The sequence below is a fragment of the Nesoenas mayeri genome (assembly GCF_963082525.1).
Source record: "Nesoenas mayeri genome assembly, chromosome: 20".
NCBI lineage: Eukaryota > Metazoa > Chordata > Aves > Columbiformes > Columbidae > Nesoenas > Nesoenas mayeri.
This window is the reverse complement of record NC_137569.1, coordinates 3,045,734-3,062,320: the sequence shown is the minus strand read 5'-3', so window position 1 is coordinate 3,062,320 and position 16,587 is coordinate 3,045,734. Positions and strand designations below refer to the sequence as shown.

The 16,587-nt window shown below is 50.3% G+C and overlaps 1 protein-coding gene across 1 annotated transcript in view; it reads left to right on the top strand.

The window, feature by feature from the left end:
* The window catches only part of RPH3AL (rabphilin 3A like (without C2 domains)), a gene marked incomplete at its 3' end in the record, with an annotated part of 46,089 nt that overhangs the window by 19,821 nt on the left and 9,681 nt on the right, over positions 1 to 16,587 (top strand). Inside the window, exons 6-7 of the mRNA XM_080356826.1 lie at positions 1,939 to 2,052; positions 2,498 to 2,680. Coding sequence (XP_080212952.1) covers positions 1,939 to 2,052; positions 2,498 to 2,680 — 297 coding nt within the window. The remainder of the gene's footprint in view (positions 1 to 1,938; positions 2,053 to 2,497; positions 2,681 to 16,587) is intronic.

The following is a 16,587-nucleotide window of genomic DNA, read 5'->3' as shown; positions in this document are numbered from 1 at the left end:
CTCCTGGGGAGCTCTGGGGAAGCAGTGAAGCTGCCATTAAGACGACAAAGCCCAAAAGCAAACCTTTGAGGACTTTGAGCCAGAAGCGCAGCCCCCCTGTTTGTAATGGGGCTTCGCTCTGCCCGGCTCAGCTCGCAGCCCCTTTCATTGCAGGTCTCAAGTCCCATTTCTGACAGTGCCTGGGGGACACTGGTGCCTGGGGAGGCAGCAGGGGCAGCCCCCCCTCTGCACAGTGCTTCCCAGCAGTGCAGCAGCTCCCCGGCCAGCTCCAATAACACTGCAATAACACTGACAGCCAGCTTTAATATCCTCAGAGATGTTAACTCCAGAAAAGCACTATTTCAGATAATAATTTTTTTATTTTTTAATAAATATTTCGTGTAGTACAGATCGCTACCTGAATACAGGAGTGTCTGCGGAGGTCCTTGGCAGGAATGTTTGGCAGCTTGTGCTCGTCTGTGTGAGCGCAGGGACACCCTATCCTCCCGCCCTGGGCAGCGTTAAAGGGTTTGCAGCTCTGCAAACCTGATGTAGTGAATTTTAGCGCCGATACAGAGAGGTGGGCTGACAGATCTCTTTGCTGCCCCGCGGTTGTCACCTTGTGCCACCCGCTGCACCCGTGTCCCCCTTGCGCCCCACAGCACCGTGGGGCCAGGCACCATGGGTAACAGGAGAGGGGTTTGATCAGCAGCAGGATGGGGAACTCATCTCTCATAGAAATGTGAGCTTAGAAGTACATGCTGGTGGATATAAAGAAATAGTTGGGGCTTTTTCTGCAACAGAGACTGTAGGTTGCAGTGTTGCCTGCCCTGTGGCCCACTGGAGCCAATATGGTACTTTCCACCAGGAGTTGTGACCCACTGTTTGAAATGGCTTTTGGGCTGCGAGGAGAGCTGGTACCTGCCTTGGTCAGATGGACAAATGCTGTGGGTGCAATCCCTCAAACAAAACCCAGCTATTTTCTCGTTGCTTTCCTCCTCACCCCCATCATTTCTGTTCTGAGATCAGGTCATTACAAAAACCCAGGAGATGGAAGAACACCCTTCTCATTTTACCCAGAGCAGCTGGCAGTCGAGTTATCTTTTACACTGGTGTAAGCAGGAGAGGTACTTGCATAATTGCGTGGAAAAGTGGAAATAACCTACCAATTTGGGAAATTGTGGCTGGCAAAATGAGGCTCCTTCAGCTCTTGTGGAAACTGTGGAGGATGGAAAGCATCAGGATTAGGGCCAGAATTCAGGGAGGGAAAAAAGAGAAGGAAAAAAAGCAACCTTGAAATGGGGCAACAGTCTCCTTGAGGAAGAGGAGTGACCCTTGTTTTTAAGCCGTGAGGGCATGGGAATAGTATAGTGCTGGGCGGTGTGCTGATGGGGATGTGTTTGCTGAATGGACAATGAGCTAATAAAGCTGGTTCTTTGTGTAATCACTGCAGGGTTTTTTATTGAGTATTTGGTATTTATTTGGTGTTTTCCTTGTAGATCCCAGAGCCTCTACAGAGACCCTGCCGCACTTGCAATGCGGTTTGGAGCCAGCCGGCCCCCTCCCCACGTTACCCACGCCAGCCCAGCCATGGGGCTCTGGGGCTGGGAACTTTGAGCAGCAAAGCACAGCACAGGAATGGTGCGGTCCCCATGGTCCAAGTCAGGTTTAGGAGAAAAGCACCGGTGGTGTGTGCATCTGCTTCAGCTGCTGGCACCACCAGAAGTGTGTGTGATGGAGTTATAAATCATCTGTGAAAAGTAAAAGCACATCATGTTTGAGAGGAAGGGCGAACAGCTGTGGGCAAACTGCAGGTAGGGCTCCTTTTGGAGAGGGAGACCATGATCAGCGAGTCAGCATTTGTTTGTGTTTTATTTGGATCCATCTGGCACCCTCTTCGGTGAGTGTTATGAACATTGTGAATAACTGTCTCTCTCCTCCCCCCGATCTTTTCTGCAGTGGTTTCTAGCGACAGCGAGAGTGACTCGGAGTTCAGTTCCTCCAGCCTGGACGACAAGTCGTTAACTGCCAGGTCAAGAGGCTCACAAGGCAGAAAGCACCGACCAGGACTGGGTGAGGAGTTGCTGTTCCTCATGACTGGAGGGTGGGAAGTGTAAAGTGCTTGAACATCTGGCTCATGGTACGGTGGGTTTTAGCTCAGCCACCTGCCTGCCCCATGCTGGTGCAGCCCACTGGCTTTAGCCGTGCCAGGTGAGGATCTGGTCCCTTCTCACTGGAACAGGAGCAAGGGTCAAACTGGTGGTGGGTTGCCCCATTGCCTGCAGCCTTTCAGGGTTTGCCACCTGGCAGCACGTCTCTGCTCAGCTCCTTGCTCCTGACTTCATAGCACCGGTGTTGACGGTGCCTTTTTAGGAGCAAAACAAAGGAACTGGGCTTAGACCCTGTTCCGAGGGGCCCTGGCTGGGAGCGGGGAGGCTGCTACTCTTTTAGAACATGGCGCAGCATCTGCATCCTCTTCTCCATCCCACAGCAGCATCTCTCTGTTGTGTCCCCGCAGCACCCATCAGGGAGCCCAGCCCAGCCGTGGGCAGCGTGCTGGGGAGCACCCACTCCCCAACGCTCTCGGGGAGCCGCAGCAGCCTGGGCAGCGAGCAGGGGGCTGCCCCCAGTGCCACGGAGAGCTGCCAGAGCAACCAGCCAGCAGATGGGCGCAACAGCGATGCTGTCAGCAGGGCCGCTGGTAAGCTGAACCTTCTTTCTGAGCAGATCTGTGATTCTGGGGCCAAATTGCCCGAAAGCGCAGCTTTCTCTGAGGCACACCTGGCAAAGCTGTGGCCTGGGATCACCTTTCCCTGCTGCTTTTCTCATGGCAGATGCTGTCACCGTGTTACAGCTCACTCCTTCGCTCTTCCCTGGGTGCAGAATCTGTACTGCAACGTGAGTAATAGTCTGGAGTGGGAGCTGCCTACACCCACCCCCACAAGCAGCCGTAGCTGGGTCTGTCCCCCTGCAAAGGCCCCGAGCTCCGATCTGCCCTGCAGCACAACAGATTGAGCTTTCACTGGAGCAAAGCAGAAGTCCAGCAGCTTTATGAGACTGAATAAAAATTGTCCTCATGTTAGATGGCTCTTAAAGCCAAACATGGCTCTTCCCAGAACTCTGCAGTGCAAAAAAAAAAACCCCAAAAAAGATACTTTTTCCCCCTCAACAACCTTGGAACAATTAAGTGACTGTGAGAGCAGAGGCTGCTATCACATCTGATCTGGAGCAGCTGAAAGAGATGCAAATGTGTTCTCTCTGCAGTTCCCGCTAATCTATTCAATAACCCCTTAAGTTATCGTTTAGCGCCGCTCCCTCCAGAGCGTTCCTGCTGCCCTGTGAACCACCACTCCTTTTGTTCCTGAGCCTGTTTTGTGCTGTGCATGTTGAGGCGTAAATTGGATTAGAGGGAGCAGGTTTATCCGTTGGTGCAACGTGAAGCCATAGTGCCGCTCCCCATGCTTCCCGCTAGAAATACCCAACATAAAATTGCTTCTCTGCTCTTCCATCACTTCCCAAGTTTCAGGGATTTGCAGTTTTCTTTAATTTTACTTTTCGCAAAGTAAGTGAGATGAGTGATACTTCTGCTCTGTCTCTCTCTGGATTATAGTGCTGCCCCAGACTGGGAGGTTTATTTTAAGCCCCCACTGGCTGTGGCGTTAGGGACGGCTGAGTCCCGAGGTGTGTTGGCTCTGGTGCCTACGGGAACTGCGCAGCAGGTTCTGTGAGATCGTTGCAATAGGACAAGGGGTAATGCTTTTAACTAAAAGAGAGAAGATTCAGGCCAGACATGAGGAAGAAATTGTTGCCCCTTATGGTGGTGAGAGCCTGGCCCTGGTTGCCCAGAGAGGTGGTGGATGAACCATCCCTGGAGACATCCCAGGCCAGGCTGGATGGGGCTCTGAGCAACCTGAGCTGGTGAAGATGTCCCTGCTCATGGCCGGGGTGGCTCTGGAGGAGCTTTGAAGGTCCCTTAACCCAAGCCATTCTGTGATTGTATGATTCTAGACTTGAAGCGGGTGGTGGTGGACAGTGGGTGTGACCCCTTGGGTGCTTTTTCTGCTGGTGCTCCATGGCCATGCTGAGGTCCGATGGGTACACACCTGGACAGTGTGTTTGTGTAGCACTCAACACTTAGAGCTTTCCTGCCAGCTGTTTGAACTAACTGCTGCCAGGCCATGACAGCACAAACAATATCTCAGAGGCAGAAAATGCCTTTTTCCTGCTAAAAAACTTGCATGCAAAGCTTGGCACAAGGAGTTAATGCTTTCCAGTGAGGTCTCTCCTTGCTAGGCAGGGGAAAGCTAGAAATGACATGTATTTAAAAAATGAAAACTAGAGTAATCTCATGAGCCCTGTTAAAACAGTCCCTGAGATGCAGAGAGGATCCTGCTAAGGAAAAGGTTAAGCCAGGTTGGCTGGCTAGAGAATATCTGTAAAGATCTTTATTATGTCTGGGGTCATTTATTATCTTTCCCAGTTCCTGCAGAAGGGGCTGCTCTGCTCTGCTCAGCCATGGTGCCTCGGTAGGAGGGTTCCACGGCCCCAGGAGCTGGGGAGGGAGTCGGGGCAGCAGCGACAAGTGTTTCTGCTCGTGTGTGCTGGGGGAGTGGAGCTGGTGGTGGTTGCAGTTGGCAGGGGTGGCCTTGGGAGCTGCTGGAGGGTGGCAGCGAAGATTCTGTGTCGTGTCCCATCAGGGAACCAGCCACCAGCTCTGCCAAAGGTCTCGGTGAGGAGACGAGGCTGGAAGCTGAGCATGTGGCGTGAGGCGGGTGATGTGCCCGCGTTGTGTTTGCCATGGCCCTGTGCTCTGCCCCGCGGTGTGGGTCGTCTTCAGCACCTCGAGGTGGGGAGGGGAGAAGGAAAGTGAGGTTGTTTTCCCTCCACACAGGGCTGAGCATGGTCAGCGTTTGTTTATTCCAACAGCACTTAACATGCCCAGCTGGAGAGATGCTGCCACAATGTGATCTGTGCAGTGAACTATTGGCAATCACGATCCATTACATATGAATTTAGTAATCAGCATTTTGCAGTGATATGAGTTGTGTGGCCTCACTTTCCGTGCTGCTCCGTAGCTGGTGGTTTGAGCAGATCAGACATCCAGGAGGCTGCGATAGCGAATGGCCTGTGCTTTGCCAGCAGAAAATAAAGAGAAAAGCAAAACCAGTGCTGTAGCCCCTTAGGAAGTGTCCTGCTGTCCAGAGGGGCTCTGCCAAAGAGCAGAGGCCACTCCGGCTGTTCGTGTCTTTAGAGGGTGCTGGAGGTGATGGATGCTCTGTGTCAAAACTGCCAAAACTCTTGACTGCATCCGCCTGCCTGTGGGACAGTCCCTGAGCTCCACTCTGACCCAAAACCAGAGCAAGGGGTGAAGATCCTTTCTCATTTAAATTGCTGATCCCCCAGCTGCAGACTGAGGATGTTAAAGGGAGATTTTGCAACTCTGCAACTTTATAACACTGCATTGGGAGCAAATTTTTGCTTCATATTAGCACCTCAGGTGTTGTTCTACCGCTGACTTTCTTTTTACTTCTTTTTCTCACCTCTGCTCTAATTCTGCTCTCAAGTGCAACTTTGCAGAACACTTTAGCATCCTTAAATCCCAGGCTACGGCTGGAACAGGGAATTAGGGAGTGGTACTGCAAATGCAGCTGCCCTGATAGTCCACAGCTCTTTAAGCCTGAAGGCCAAGATGACAGCGTGGTTGTGCGGTCAAGGGAAAACAAGCAGCTATTAAGCAGAGGGTGTAGGTTTCCAGAGTGTTGCTCTGGCTCCGGCTGGGGTTTGGTGAGGCAGATAATGAAGCCTGGGGTTTGTCATAAAATGACTCATTGTCAGAGCTGCATTGGGATTTAGGCAACCTTAGCCAAAGTTGCAGAAGAGAGTGGTGAGGTGAGAGGCTGCCATTTTTTTAATGTATGTATATATATACAGATAGATAGATATATTTTACCACCTGCTTTCAAGCCCTTTCAAAAGCAGCATCATTTCTGAGGGTCTGGTGTTTCTTGTTCTTCTGAAGCTTCGGTTCCTGAAGGTGCCCGCTCTGACATGATACCTGTTAAGAAGAAGGTCATGCTCTGGTTTTTCTGGAGAATATTTTATCCTAAGGAGAATGAAATTTGCACACAGGAAAAAAGCACAATCTTTCTTTTTCCCCTCATTTGCCCCCAGCTAGGGACGTGACTCACCTTGTTCTGGCCGTACAGCTAAATATGTTAAGAGGTTCCTCAGTTAAAAAAGAGCGAAATGCTCCCTGTTGTTAATTATGACATCTTTATTAAAGAAAGGGAATATTAAACAGAATTAATCAGTATCTTACAGTGGTTTTCATGAGCCCATGGAGAGCTTTTAATGGAGATAACGTCTTTAAGCTTGGACCTGGCTGCTGCAGGGGGTAAAGGAAGAGCAAAAGGCATCTCAGATGAGTACCAAGTTCTGCTTTGGTGGGTCCCAGTTAATGGCACTGTCCTCAGTGTCTTCTGAGGAACAGGTCAGTCCCATTTGGTATTTTGCGGATCACCTGAACAACTTGCTGGTAGGGAACGGTGAGTGAGCTCTGTGTGGGTTGTGGGGCTGGAGAAAGCTGTGATTTGTGCTTCAAAGAGGAGGTTTGAGGAACAGCCACAAGATAAGCTAATGAACGAGCAGCCTACGTCTGAGTGCAAATCCCAGTCTCCACATCTCTGCTTGTTTGCCAGTGTGCTGTCTAAATCATTAATACTTCAAGAGTGGCAGAGCAGCTGGCGGTTAAACAGAGCCACGTTAAATAGCGGTGGTGCTGAGGCTGGGAGCTGAGGCGATGATGGCAGCGCCTGGTGGGTGTAGGAACCGCTGTGGACCGCTGTGATGGGGTGAGACCGGCTGGAAGGACCAGGAGGTCAGCAGGTCCAGCCTGGACCCTTCTCCCAGGGTGCTGGAGCTTCTGGATACCTGCCCGTGGCTGCTGCTTGGCAGCTGTCACGGGAGAGGCTGAGCAGAGCTGAGCAAAGGGCCTGGAGCTGAGAGATGGGCAGGAAATGCTGCTTCCAGCTCTCCTCATTTGGGGAGATTTATGCCCTGTCTTTCAGGAATTCACTGCATTTAGAAATGAGGTGGTGTCACTCTCTCCGTGGCTCCCTGGCTGGGGTAGGCATCAACTTTTGCTCATAAATATGCAAGCTGTTAATACACGAGACAGGCAGAGCCGTTCTGCATTATTCTCAGGGCATCTTTGAAGTTAAAGCATTAACTTCATTTTTTTTCATTCCCTTCTGTTTCTCAGATGTCTGTTTTGCTCCCTCAGGGACGATGAGTAGGTAACATTTTGCTTCAGTGGGTCTAACTACTCCATTCCACGTAGGAAAAAAAATTGTCCTAACAGTAATTAGGCTCCGAATGGGATAGTAATTTCTTTAATGACTTTTCTTCACGGCAGTCTTTGGGGAGGTGACTTTTGTTTTCCTGCGCTTGGTGAGAAAGTTGCTTAAATGTTTTCAGGCTGCTCGCTTTCTCATCTATGTGATCTGCAGCCAAACAGCGTAGTCTCACAGGGCTTGCTTTGCAGTGAAATAGGTGGGTATTTGGCTGCATTTATAAATAAAATATGTTTTCAGGTAGTGGCAGCATTAAGAAATTATTCAAGGTTTGCATTCTTGGTACAATGCATATGTAAATATGAACCTCAGAAGAAGCACAGGCCCTGTTCCATGTTTTAAGGAATTAAAGTATTTTTGTCCTCAAGTGGTAGAACCAAAACATTTTCATCTCTTTTGAGCCCGCCTTGGAGTTAAGTGAATAAAGGCTTGAGGACGTAAAAAATAAATTACTTTCACTATTTCTGTAATTCTTTATGGAGTTTTAAATTGAAGACTTTTTCCTTGAAAATAGAGGAATGACAAAGACTCATTCTCTTGCCACTTTCACTCAATATATCTGGAAACAAGTCTGCTGCTGAAGATGAAACTCCTATTTTTGTGCCTTTTTTCACATTACAGAGGTCTGTGCTTTGGTCTTTGATCAAACAGCCTGTCTGGCCTTCTGCCCCCACGTCCTTAGACTTATTCTCTGCCCTTTGCAATACATTTACTCCTTGCGCTTCCAACTTTCTATTCAGCGTTTTGCACAAAGCACTGAGGGCAATAGTTGATGTAATCTTTCAAAACAAAGCATAGGGGAAAGAGCATGGGAGGTCAGTAATATAGAAGTTAAAAGTCTGGATTTTGGAGTCTTTGTAAACACATTGAGAGGTTTGATGGTGCGGGAGGTTATCTTTCAGCTGGGATGTCGGCCAGTAGTGGGTGGGAGGAATTTGCAGGACTCCCTGTGCCTTGAACATTCCGCATGAACGTAGTGGCTGGAAACAGCTCCTGTCCTTTCTCCAGGAGTCAAGGTAATTGGTGGCCACTTCAGTGCGGAGTGGGAGAAATTCGTACTGGCCCAGCGCCACCTGAGAGCCCCCCTGTTGCCAACCCTGCCTGTCACCCCCTGCGCGTCCCATCACACCCCAAGTTTCGTCAGGGGCTGCTGCAGTGATGAGCTTGAATCCATTTAGTCATGAGCCAGGGTGCCTTGTGCAGCAGAACATCGCTCTCCTGCGCCCGTCCCCAGACATGGGCGACGTTCTGCTGTGGCTCCTGTCCGTGGCCCGGACATGTGGGGACAAGGGGGTCACAGGGAGGACCTGCTGTGTGGCATCTAGGTCTTGTCACCTGGTTTGGAAACCTCTGATTGCTGAGGCTTGGCTCTCTGACTCGGCCCTCTGAGTGAAGCGTGTAGCAGAGGACTAGTTCTAGCGGTACAACTCCTTTCTCCTTCTTTCCTCATTTCTTTCCCCTGTCTTTTCTTTAATAAAGTTTAATGGGCCCTGACTGCTGACAGAGTGTGGAGTAATGATGCACAGACGTTCTCTTCATTATTATTTTTAGGAAGTGGCACTGAGCGTGGAAAAGCAACCTAAAATAACTTTGTCAAGTCTCTCACTTCTTTCCAATCAAAACTTTTGTCTTTGTATATTTTGAAGGCAAACGGACCGTCCACACCAGAACGCGATGCTGATGAAGGCGAAGATGGAGCTGCTTTGCGTGGATCCACCATTCGCCCCTTGCCCGCTCCTCTAGACCTCACTCCGGATGACAGTTGCTGCTGGTGGTGACTTTATGATGCCGGCTCTTGCACAGGCGTCAGCAATACGATGGCACCTGCGGAAGCACCTGCCTGTCCTCCCTGCCTCGGTGACCTGCTCTGTGGTTTGGTCTGGTCTCCCCTTCTGACTGACACACGTTTTGGGGTGCTGCTCGGAGAGGGGTGCTGTGCTGTGCGGTGCTGCCGTGCGGTCCACAGCCGCGTTTGGGGAAAGGGGCACACAAAGTGCTCACGGGAGCTGCAGAAAGGTGCATCACCTCTGCTATTTCTGGCTTGCCCAGCCCAGCGCTGCATTCAGCTCCTGGCTTTGCCGTCCTCAGGAGAAAGGGAAATTCACCCCAATGCCCCTGAAGTGGGGTGTGAGGAGACCACAGCCCTTCTGCTGCTTCTCAGTCCAGGGGTGTCTTTCCCTCTGGGAATCCCAAGGGTGAGACCAGGGCTTCGATTTGCACTTGATGCCCAGGGTGCCACCTCTTGTGTTTCTTGTCATTGTCATTCTGGTTTGAGTTGGTGTGTGTTTGCTGGTGGCATCCCAAACAAGCTGGTGAAGTTGTCTTCTCGTTCACTTCCCCCGAGGTCTCTGTCTGCTCAGGGAGACGCTTTAGTTCATGAAGAAACTCTCAAAGAATGTTGCTATGCGTTTTTCAGTCCTCCTGGCTCTGTGCGTGTCCTGTGGTGAGGGTGATGCTTTGGCAGGGGTGGTCATGGGGACTGTGTGTGCTGCAGCTCCTGAGAACACCCACCACCCCACGGCCCAGCCAGCTGCCTTTGCGTACCCAAATTCGATAACAGCTTTCAAATTCCTTTACCGTGTTAAGCTGTGCAGATTTCTTCTCCCACATACACACCTTGGCAGCTCTTGCATGAGCAGGTGCCTTTGGTGTCATCGTGAGTCAGGCTATAGAAAGCCGTGTGCCCCGGTCCTGCTTATTCTCTGGGATGGTCAATTTTCTCATCTGTCAAGCCTTGGAGGGAAAATGAAATTACTTGACATATCTAGAGCCATTAAATCTTTGAAGGCCTGAAAAAAACCCACACTAGGCAAGTAGGAGTCTCTGGATTTTTATTAAATGCTTTGGATTTGACCCGTCTTTTGCTGAAAAAACAAAGGATTTCAAAAAGTTCCCCCTGAAATCATAGCTTTAAAGGCAATTTGTGTCTGTTAATGTCAGCCTTTTCCCTTGGTTATTACTCTTTTGTTCTGTTCTTTGCTGCTGGGCGCTTTGTGTGCATGTAGTATATACTCTTACAAATGGCTGCAGTATGAAGATAAATGAGACTGGGTGCTGGAACGCTCTAACAGGAGATCGGAAATCAATCCTTGGCTTGCTTTCTAAATGAACATGGTCCAACAGAGGACCGTTCCCTTACTGCTGTTCCATCTAACATGCTGTGGCTGGTTGGTGGGAAAATCCTTCTAGCTCTTCCTCCGTGATCTGTTTCTACCCTTTTAAAAAGGAAAATGAAACCAGTGGATGATGTGGACTCTTTGAGATGGCATGAAGAGGAACTGCTCAACGTGAGCTTCACAACATCAATGGTGGAGAGAGCAAGGGATGAAGGTGTTCTCCGCTGAGGGATACTTTATGTCGTGGTCTGTGTTGTTTAAACCTGGCCATTGAGACTCCGCCAGCTGCATTTCTGAAAGGGGAGATGCCAAAATTATTAGCTACTTCTGGACAAGTAAATCCAGAAGTCGGCTTTTGCTGAAATACCGGTGTGATTTCAGAGCTGAAGTCACGCTGTTTCTTCTGAGAGCTGTAGGGTCTTCAATTTCAGAAGTGTTTTTCCACCAAAAGAAGTCCTGTCTTGCCTTGGAGCTCTTGACAGCCCTACTGAGGCTGCCTTGCTCACACTGTCATTACCGCGGTGCCTCAGACAGCCTGAAAAAAGGAAAAGGAAAAAAGACGCTTAAAAAATGACTCAATTTCCTTTAAACCTGTTACTTTCCCATCAAAAACTCTACGCCGAGTTGGAAAGAGTTTTTAAAATCGAGCATGGCATTTCTAACTCTTCTTGATTTTCTTGTGCTTCATTCCAGGGCAGGTCAGGCGTGTTTTCCCCCCACCTCGTGTCCCAGGGCTGTGGATTGTCAGCTCTGCGCAGGGACCTGGTCATGCTTGCTGGCTTACTGTGCCCCTTTGAGGCACGAGTTTGGGTTTTAACTGAGACTAGGTTTTGTAACACGCTCTCAGAGATAAATGTGGGACTGCCTTTGTACCGGTGAGACTGGAAGCTTTTCTTTTTTACCTCTGTATTTCACCTCCATGGAGTAATTCCACCTGGGTTCGAACCAGAACTGTTTGGTCATCTGTGGAAAGAGTCCTCTTGGATCTAGCCCAGGAGAATGTGATCTAGTCACGTTTGAATGGGGTAGAGGAACATCCTCAGCTCTGTGCACATTTTTTCTGTTAAAGATCACTTTCGCCTTTGTTGCATCTCTCTTGGTTGTGTTTTGTAGCTTTGGGTGGAATATTATCCAAAACCTGTACCCATTGACTGCCTTTTGAGGTGGCTCAAGGTGCGCAAGAAGGTCTCAGTGAATGGTGTTCAGTCTGCTCTGGTCGTTTGTGTTTCTTTTATTATTTTGTTGTTCTTGTCTCCATCTCTTGTAACTTTTATGTAGTGTTTTACTACTGGAAACAATAAAGCTTTGGCTCAGAAACAACTGCTTGACGTTCTTGAAACAGTAAGAAGTTCTTTTTCCATTCCCAGGTTGCAGATACTCTCTGAATCTTTGGGCGGGCTCCAGCGAGGAAAGAAAATAATCCAGCCGGTGGAATGGTGATTCACACGGCCGGAGCATAATTGAATTCTGCATTTGAAAGTCATCTTTTGTCTTGCCCCTCTTTGGTACCTTGTGCTGGCGATGGCACGAGGCACAGGTCTGCTCCTCAGCCCCTGTGTGGAAGGTTTTGTGTGTTGTAACCACTAAGCATGAAGCAGCACCGATTGTCATTCTGTCAAGTGCTGTCCCCGTGGCCTCCCAAGGCTCGTCACTCGCTCCAGTTTGACAATCGGGGTCCATTTAGCTTTGCCGACAGAGAAGCGTCTCCGCATTGTTCGCTGAGCGTGTACGGCCCTGGCTGCTCCACGTTCCCTTCCACTTGGCATTCAGTTTCAAGGTTTCAAATGGCTTTTTAATCTGTTTTTGCTTTTCCCATTTTAAAAGCGCCTCGATAATTGCTGTTGGGATTGTTTTGCTGGGGAACTGCCATTAGTCCAAGGATGGAGCGTGTCAAGGACTATCCACCTCTGTTGTTCCTTCCCCGCTCCGCTTGCCATGACAACAACCAGTAGATGGGAAAGTTGACTGCAGGATCTCTCTGAGTCAAAAACACTGGCCGTGAACTGCCAAGTTTCCATGTTTGGTTTTCACAGCGATAGTTTGAGGGGAAGTGGGATGCTTTCTCTGTGGGAACAGTGTGTAGCAGTGCAACGCAGCTGAAGCAAATAGTCTCCCATTGTTTAGACAATGTGTTTCTGCCATTACTGAATCGGACAGGGGAGGCCCTGGGCTCTCAGCTGGAGTGTCTGGACAGTGGCACTAAATGACAGGTAATCTGTGCAGATGGCTGAAGTTTATTTGTGAAATAAAACTTCCCAGCAGTTGTTGTTCTCCCTTCCTCCCCAGCCCTCCCAGAAGACGTTTCCCTCCAGGGAAGGGGTTTGGCAGCAGCGATGTCTCACCAGCCCACCTCTCTCATTTCTTCCTGCCGCCGCTCCCATCGCTTTGTTCATCTCCGTGATGCAGACTGCTCTTCCGCTCATAGCGCCTCGTTTCCTCAGGTGGGTGCGATTGAAAGAGAGTTCAGGGAAGTTCTTCTGAAGGGCCGATGCTGCGATCAAATAATGAGACTTCCAGCAGGCGCAGGATGGCAGGTGACAGGTAAGCATCTTGGGGGAAACTTTTGTCTTGAGCTGCTCATTCAAATTCCTTCCTGACCATTGCCTCTCATTAGCAGTATATTCAGGTAGTGTTAGAAACACCTGCCGTGCTTGAGAGGCACGAGATGAGGATCTTGCCGTGTAGCTTCATGGCAGCGTGGGGACAGGAGCACGATGGGCTCTGCCTGTCAGCAACGTGTGTCCAGCGCACACCAGCACCAGGCACAGCCTCGTACAACCCTGCCCTGCACCTCCCTCCCTGCAGAAATGATTTCTTTCATTATCTGCATGGCGGAACACAAAAGTCGGTGTGGTGCTGCAGCCGCCTGTACCCCACTGCTGAGCAGTCCCCATGCAGCACCCAAGGGTGCTCTGAGCTGTGGCTGGGAGCTGTGCCTTTGAGGGGGGAATTCAGACCCCTTGAGGCAGAGGGATGTGCACTCTCACGTTGGTTTGAAGGCACCCGTTGCGTTTCTTTTCCCTTCCGCTCATTTTGGTCTGGCACTAGGCGCTGTTTGTAAAATCTTGGAGGGATTATTGCTCTTGTTTTCCCTCTCTGGAATGAGTGGCTCTACATCATGTATTTATGTTTTGCCAGGAAAGATGGATTGTGGCTTTAAAGTATTTTTGTTGTGGACTGTATCAGTTTAACAGCTACTGCTCTGAGCCCTGTCTCAGCCCCCACCTCTCCCAGGTGCTTCCATGTCACTCTGTAGCTGACCCAGTGCAGCAAACAGGCGTCACCACCTCCCTTCCTCATCAGCTCTCCTACCAGCCTAATCAGCATAAGCAGTTATTATCTGGGGCTGGAGACTTGCTGCTAATCAGGGCCTTATCAGCGCCATCTGGGCAAGGGGTGCTGGCAGGGACACCCGCCCCCTCCTGAGCGCCACTGGCTTCTGCTTTCAGGGGTGCCCTTGAGTGAGTATCACAGGACCGTGGATGCTTTTAATTGTCTGCAATTAAACATCCCACTCTGGCTGTCCTATCCCATCCCATCGGAGCAGCCCCTTGCGTGTGGGAGCTGCCCTGGAGCAGCTGCCTTCTGGGCTCTGTTTTTGAGAGCTGGATGGGAGTGATCACATCTCAAGACAAGGCTGCTCTGCTCTGAGGTGACATCCCCCAGCTCAGCTGCTCGTGCTGGCTCTGCAGTGGGTATTTCTGAGACTCATTCACCCCCAAAACAGACCAATACACACCCGGCCCCTGGACAGGGACAGCAGCTGGATTACTGAGAGCGGCTGAGCCCAGTGTTATTTATTTTTCTGCTGGTGAAGCCGAGCTCAGGAGACCAAGAAAATCTCAATGAACAGCTGAGCCCCGCTGCAGGAGAGCAGGGGTGAGCGATCGTCAAGCCGCTGACGGGACAGACCTTCATCTTCAAATGACACTCATGCAAAATTAAACTCCTCCAAGCAATCATACCATGATCATTAAAATGGTGCCTCGGAGGACAGAAAAATAAACTGAGAAACGCAAATTAGGGATATAAATCTTTCTGGCTATGTCTGGGAGGTACCTTTTTAATTAGCATCATTGAACAGCCTTGATGTAGTAAGTGCTAAGTAGGAAACTTGCCAAAATTCCCCTGTTTTGATAGCAGGTGACTTGTGTTCTGTTTGAATTTCCACCTTGTGATTGTTTTTCTGTACTTGCCGGAGTTGCTGTGTTGTCTGTAGCGTGAGGAATTAGCTGCTGTCACCGGGGCTTATCCAATGCCACTGCACCAGGGACGAGCTGCCTGCGCCCTCCTGCCCCAGCCCTCTGTGCCTGTGGATGGCTTTGCAGCTGAGGCCCGAGGGATTGCAACGCTATTTCAACTAAGTATTGTGTGCTGGACTTAATAGGTTTAATCGTGTTTTTTGTCGCTCATACAGAGCCACACGCCTCAGTCCAGTGCGAGGGACCATCCTTGGGGCACGGAGGAGCCTTCTGCCCCGTGTGCCCCCTCTGCACAGCTCTGCTCTGCGCTTTGGGGATGCATTTGCGTGATGAATGAGAATATCTGTGCGAGGATTTGGGTTAGGGAGTTACTGAGCCTTTGTTTTTATACCACCCCTGTGCATTGCAGCGCTTTGACGCTAATTGGTGCCATCGTAGCATGAATCTTTTTAACGCTGATAATGTTTGTGAGTTATTGGATGCTTGACCTGGACCTGCCTGGGGATTGCAGGCGAGATGTCCAGAGGTGCTGCCATCTCCCAGGCGTTGCGTGGTTTGCATCCTGCTGTATTTGTTCCGGCCGCCTCTATATCATGCTATTTAGCAGATCACTGTTCCTGACCTGTCACTGTGGGAGACGGTGGGATTAGGATGATGGAGTGGTTGGAGAGGATAAACAATCATGATGCTACATCGGTGCAGCCCAAACAATGCTTTGCTCTTTCATGTTTTCTTCTTCTGTCGGTTTGCCATTCAAGTGTAATAAGATCAGTGCAGATAATTTGTGTATTCATACAAAACATCATTTTCCCTCCTGTGCTTTACCAGCTGCACTGCAGTCAGAAAGGCAAATATGCACTTTCTTTTGCATGGCTATGAATGAGTGCATCTGTTCCTCGAAGATAGGGAAGGGAGGCCGAAACATTTGGAAAGGAAAGGAAGAAATCAGATGCAGCCTGTTTCATTGCCTTTGTGGAGTGGGAAGTGGACTTCTGCAGCATGGACTCAGTCCCACACTGAAGTCTCGGGGAGGTGGATGAGACGCCAGCATGTGGGGAAGGCAGAGAAAGGGGGTTTGTTTGGTGGGGGAGCAGCCTGTGGAGGCACAGCCGCCCTGCCGCGGGGCGGGGATGCTCAAGGGAGCTCAGCCCCCTGGGTCGGGGTCTGCAAACCACCGTGCGTGGGCACCGGAGCCGGGCATGGGGCTGGTCCAGCTGCCTGCTCGCCGCATTGGCTCCGCTCTCGCCGTGCTGCTTCGCTTTGCCTCTGTAGGACTTGTCTGGGAATATCAGAACGCAGGCTGGAGCCGAGCTGGGCTGTGCTTGGTCCTTCCTAGCTGGAAATCACAGTTTCCATGCTCCCTGTGCTCTTTCTCTTCCTGCACCAGTGGCTGCATCCCTGAGCTTTCATCTCTGCATCCTTGAGCCTTCATCTCTGCATCCCTCAGGCTCTGCCTGATGGTCCAACATCCCCAGCGATGGCAGGAGAAGGCTCAGGGCTAGAGGTTATATGGCAGTGGACCTAATTTACTGGGCTGTCCTCCCTCCTTTTTCTTTTCTGAGAGAGGTCCATTGGAGAGGCGAGGGGAGGGAGGAAAAGGGGTTTAATTTTCTCCTGTTATCTGGTGTCTCCAGCTGTGAGCCATGCTGACAGCCCTGGCCTGATCAAACACTCGAGCAGCCTTGATTCAGCGTCCCATCTACGTGGTCATAAATAATGTAAGTGCTGTGCCCCTGCCTGAGCCCAGATCCTGGCAGTGATGTGCCAGCACATTCCCTCCTCCTGTTGCCGCAATGTTGGGCTCCCGCCTTCATTGCTTGTGACATGGAGTCATTAGGCATTAGCAGCTGGCATCAGTGCCTAATGACACAATCATGTGGAAACGTGTTCTTCCTCCAAGCAGGACTTTTTCAGCCAGAAATTCTGGTTCTCTCCCTC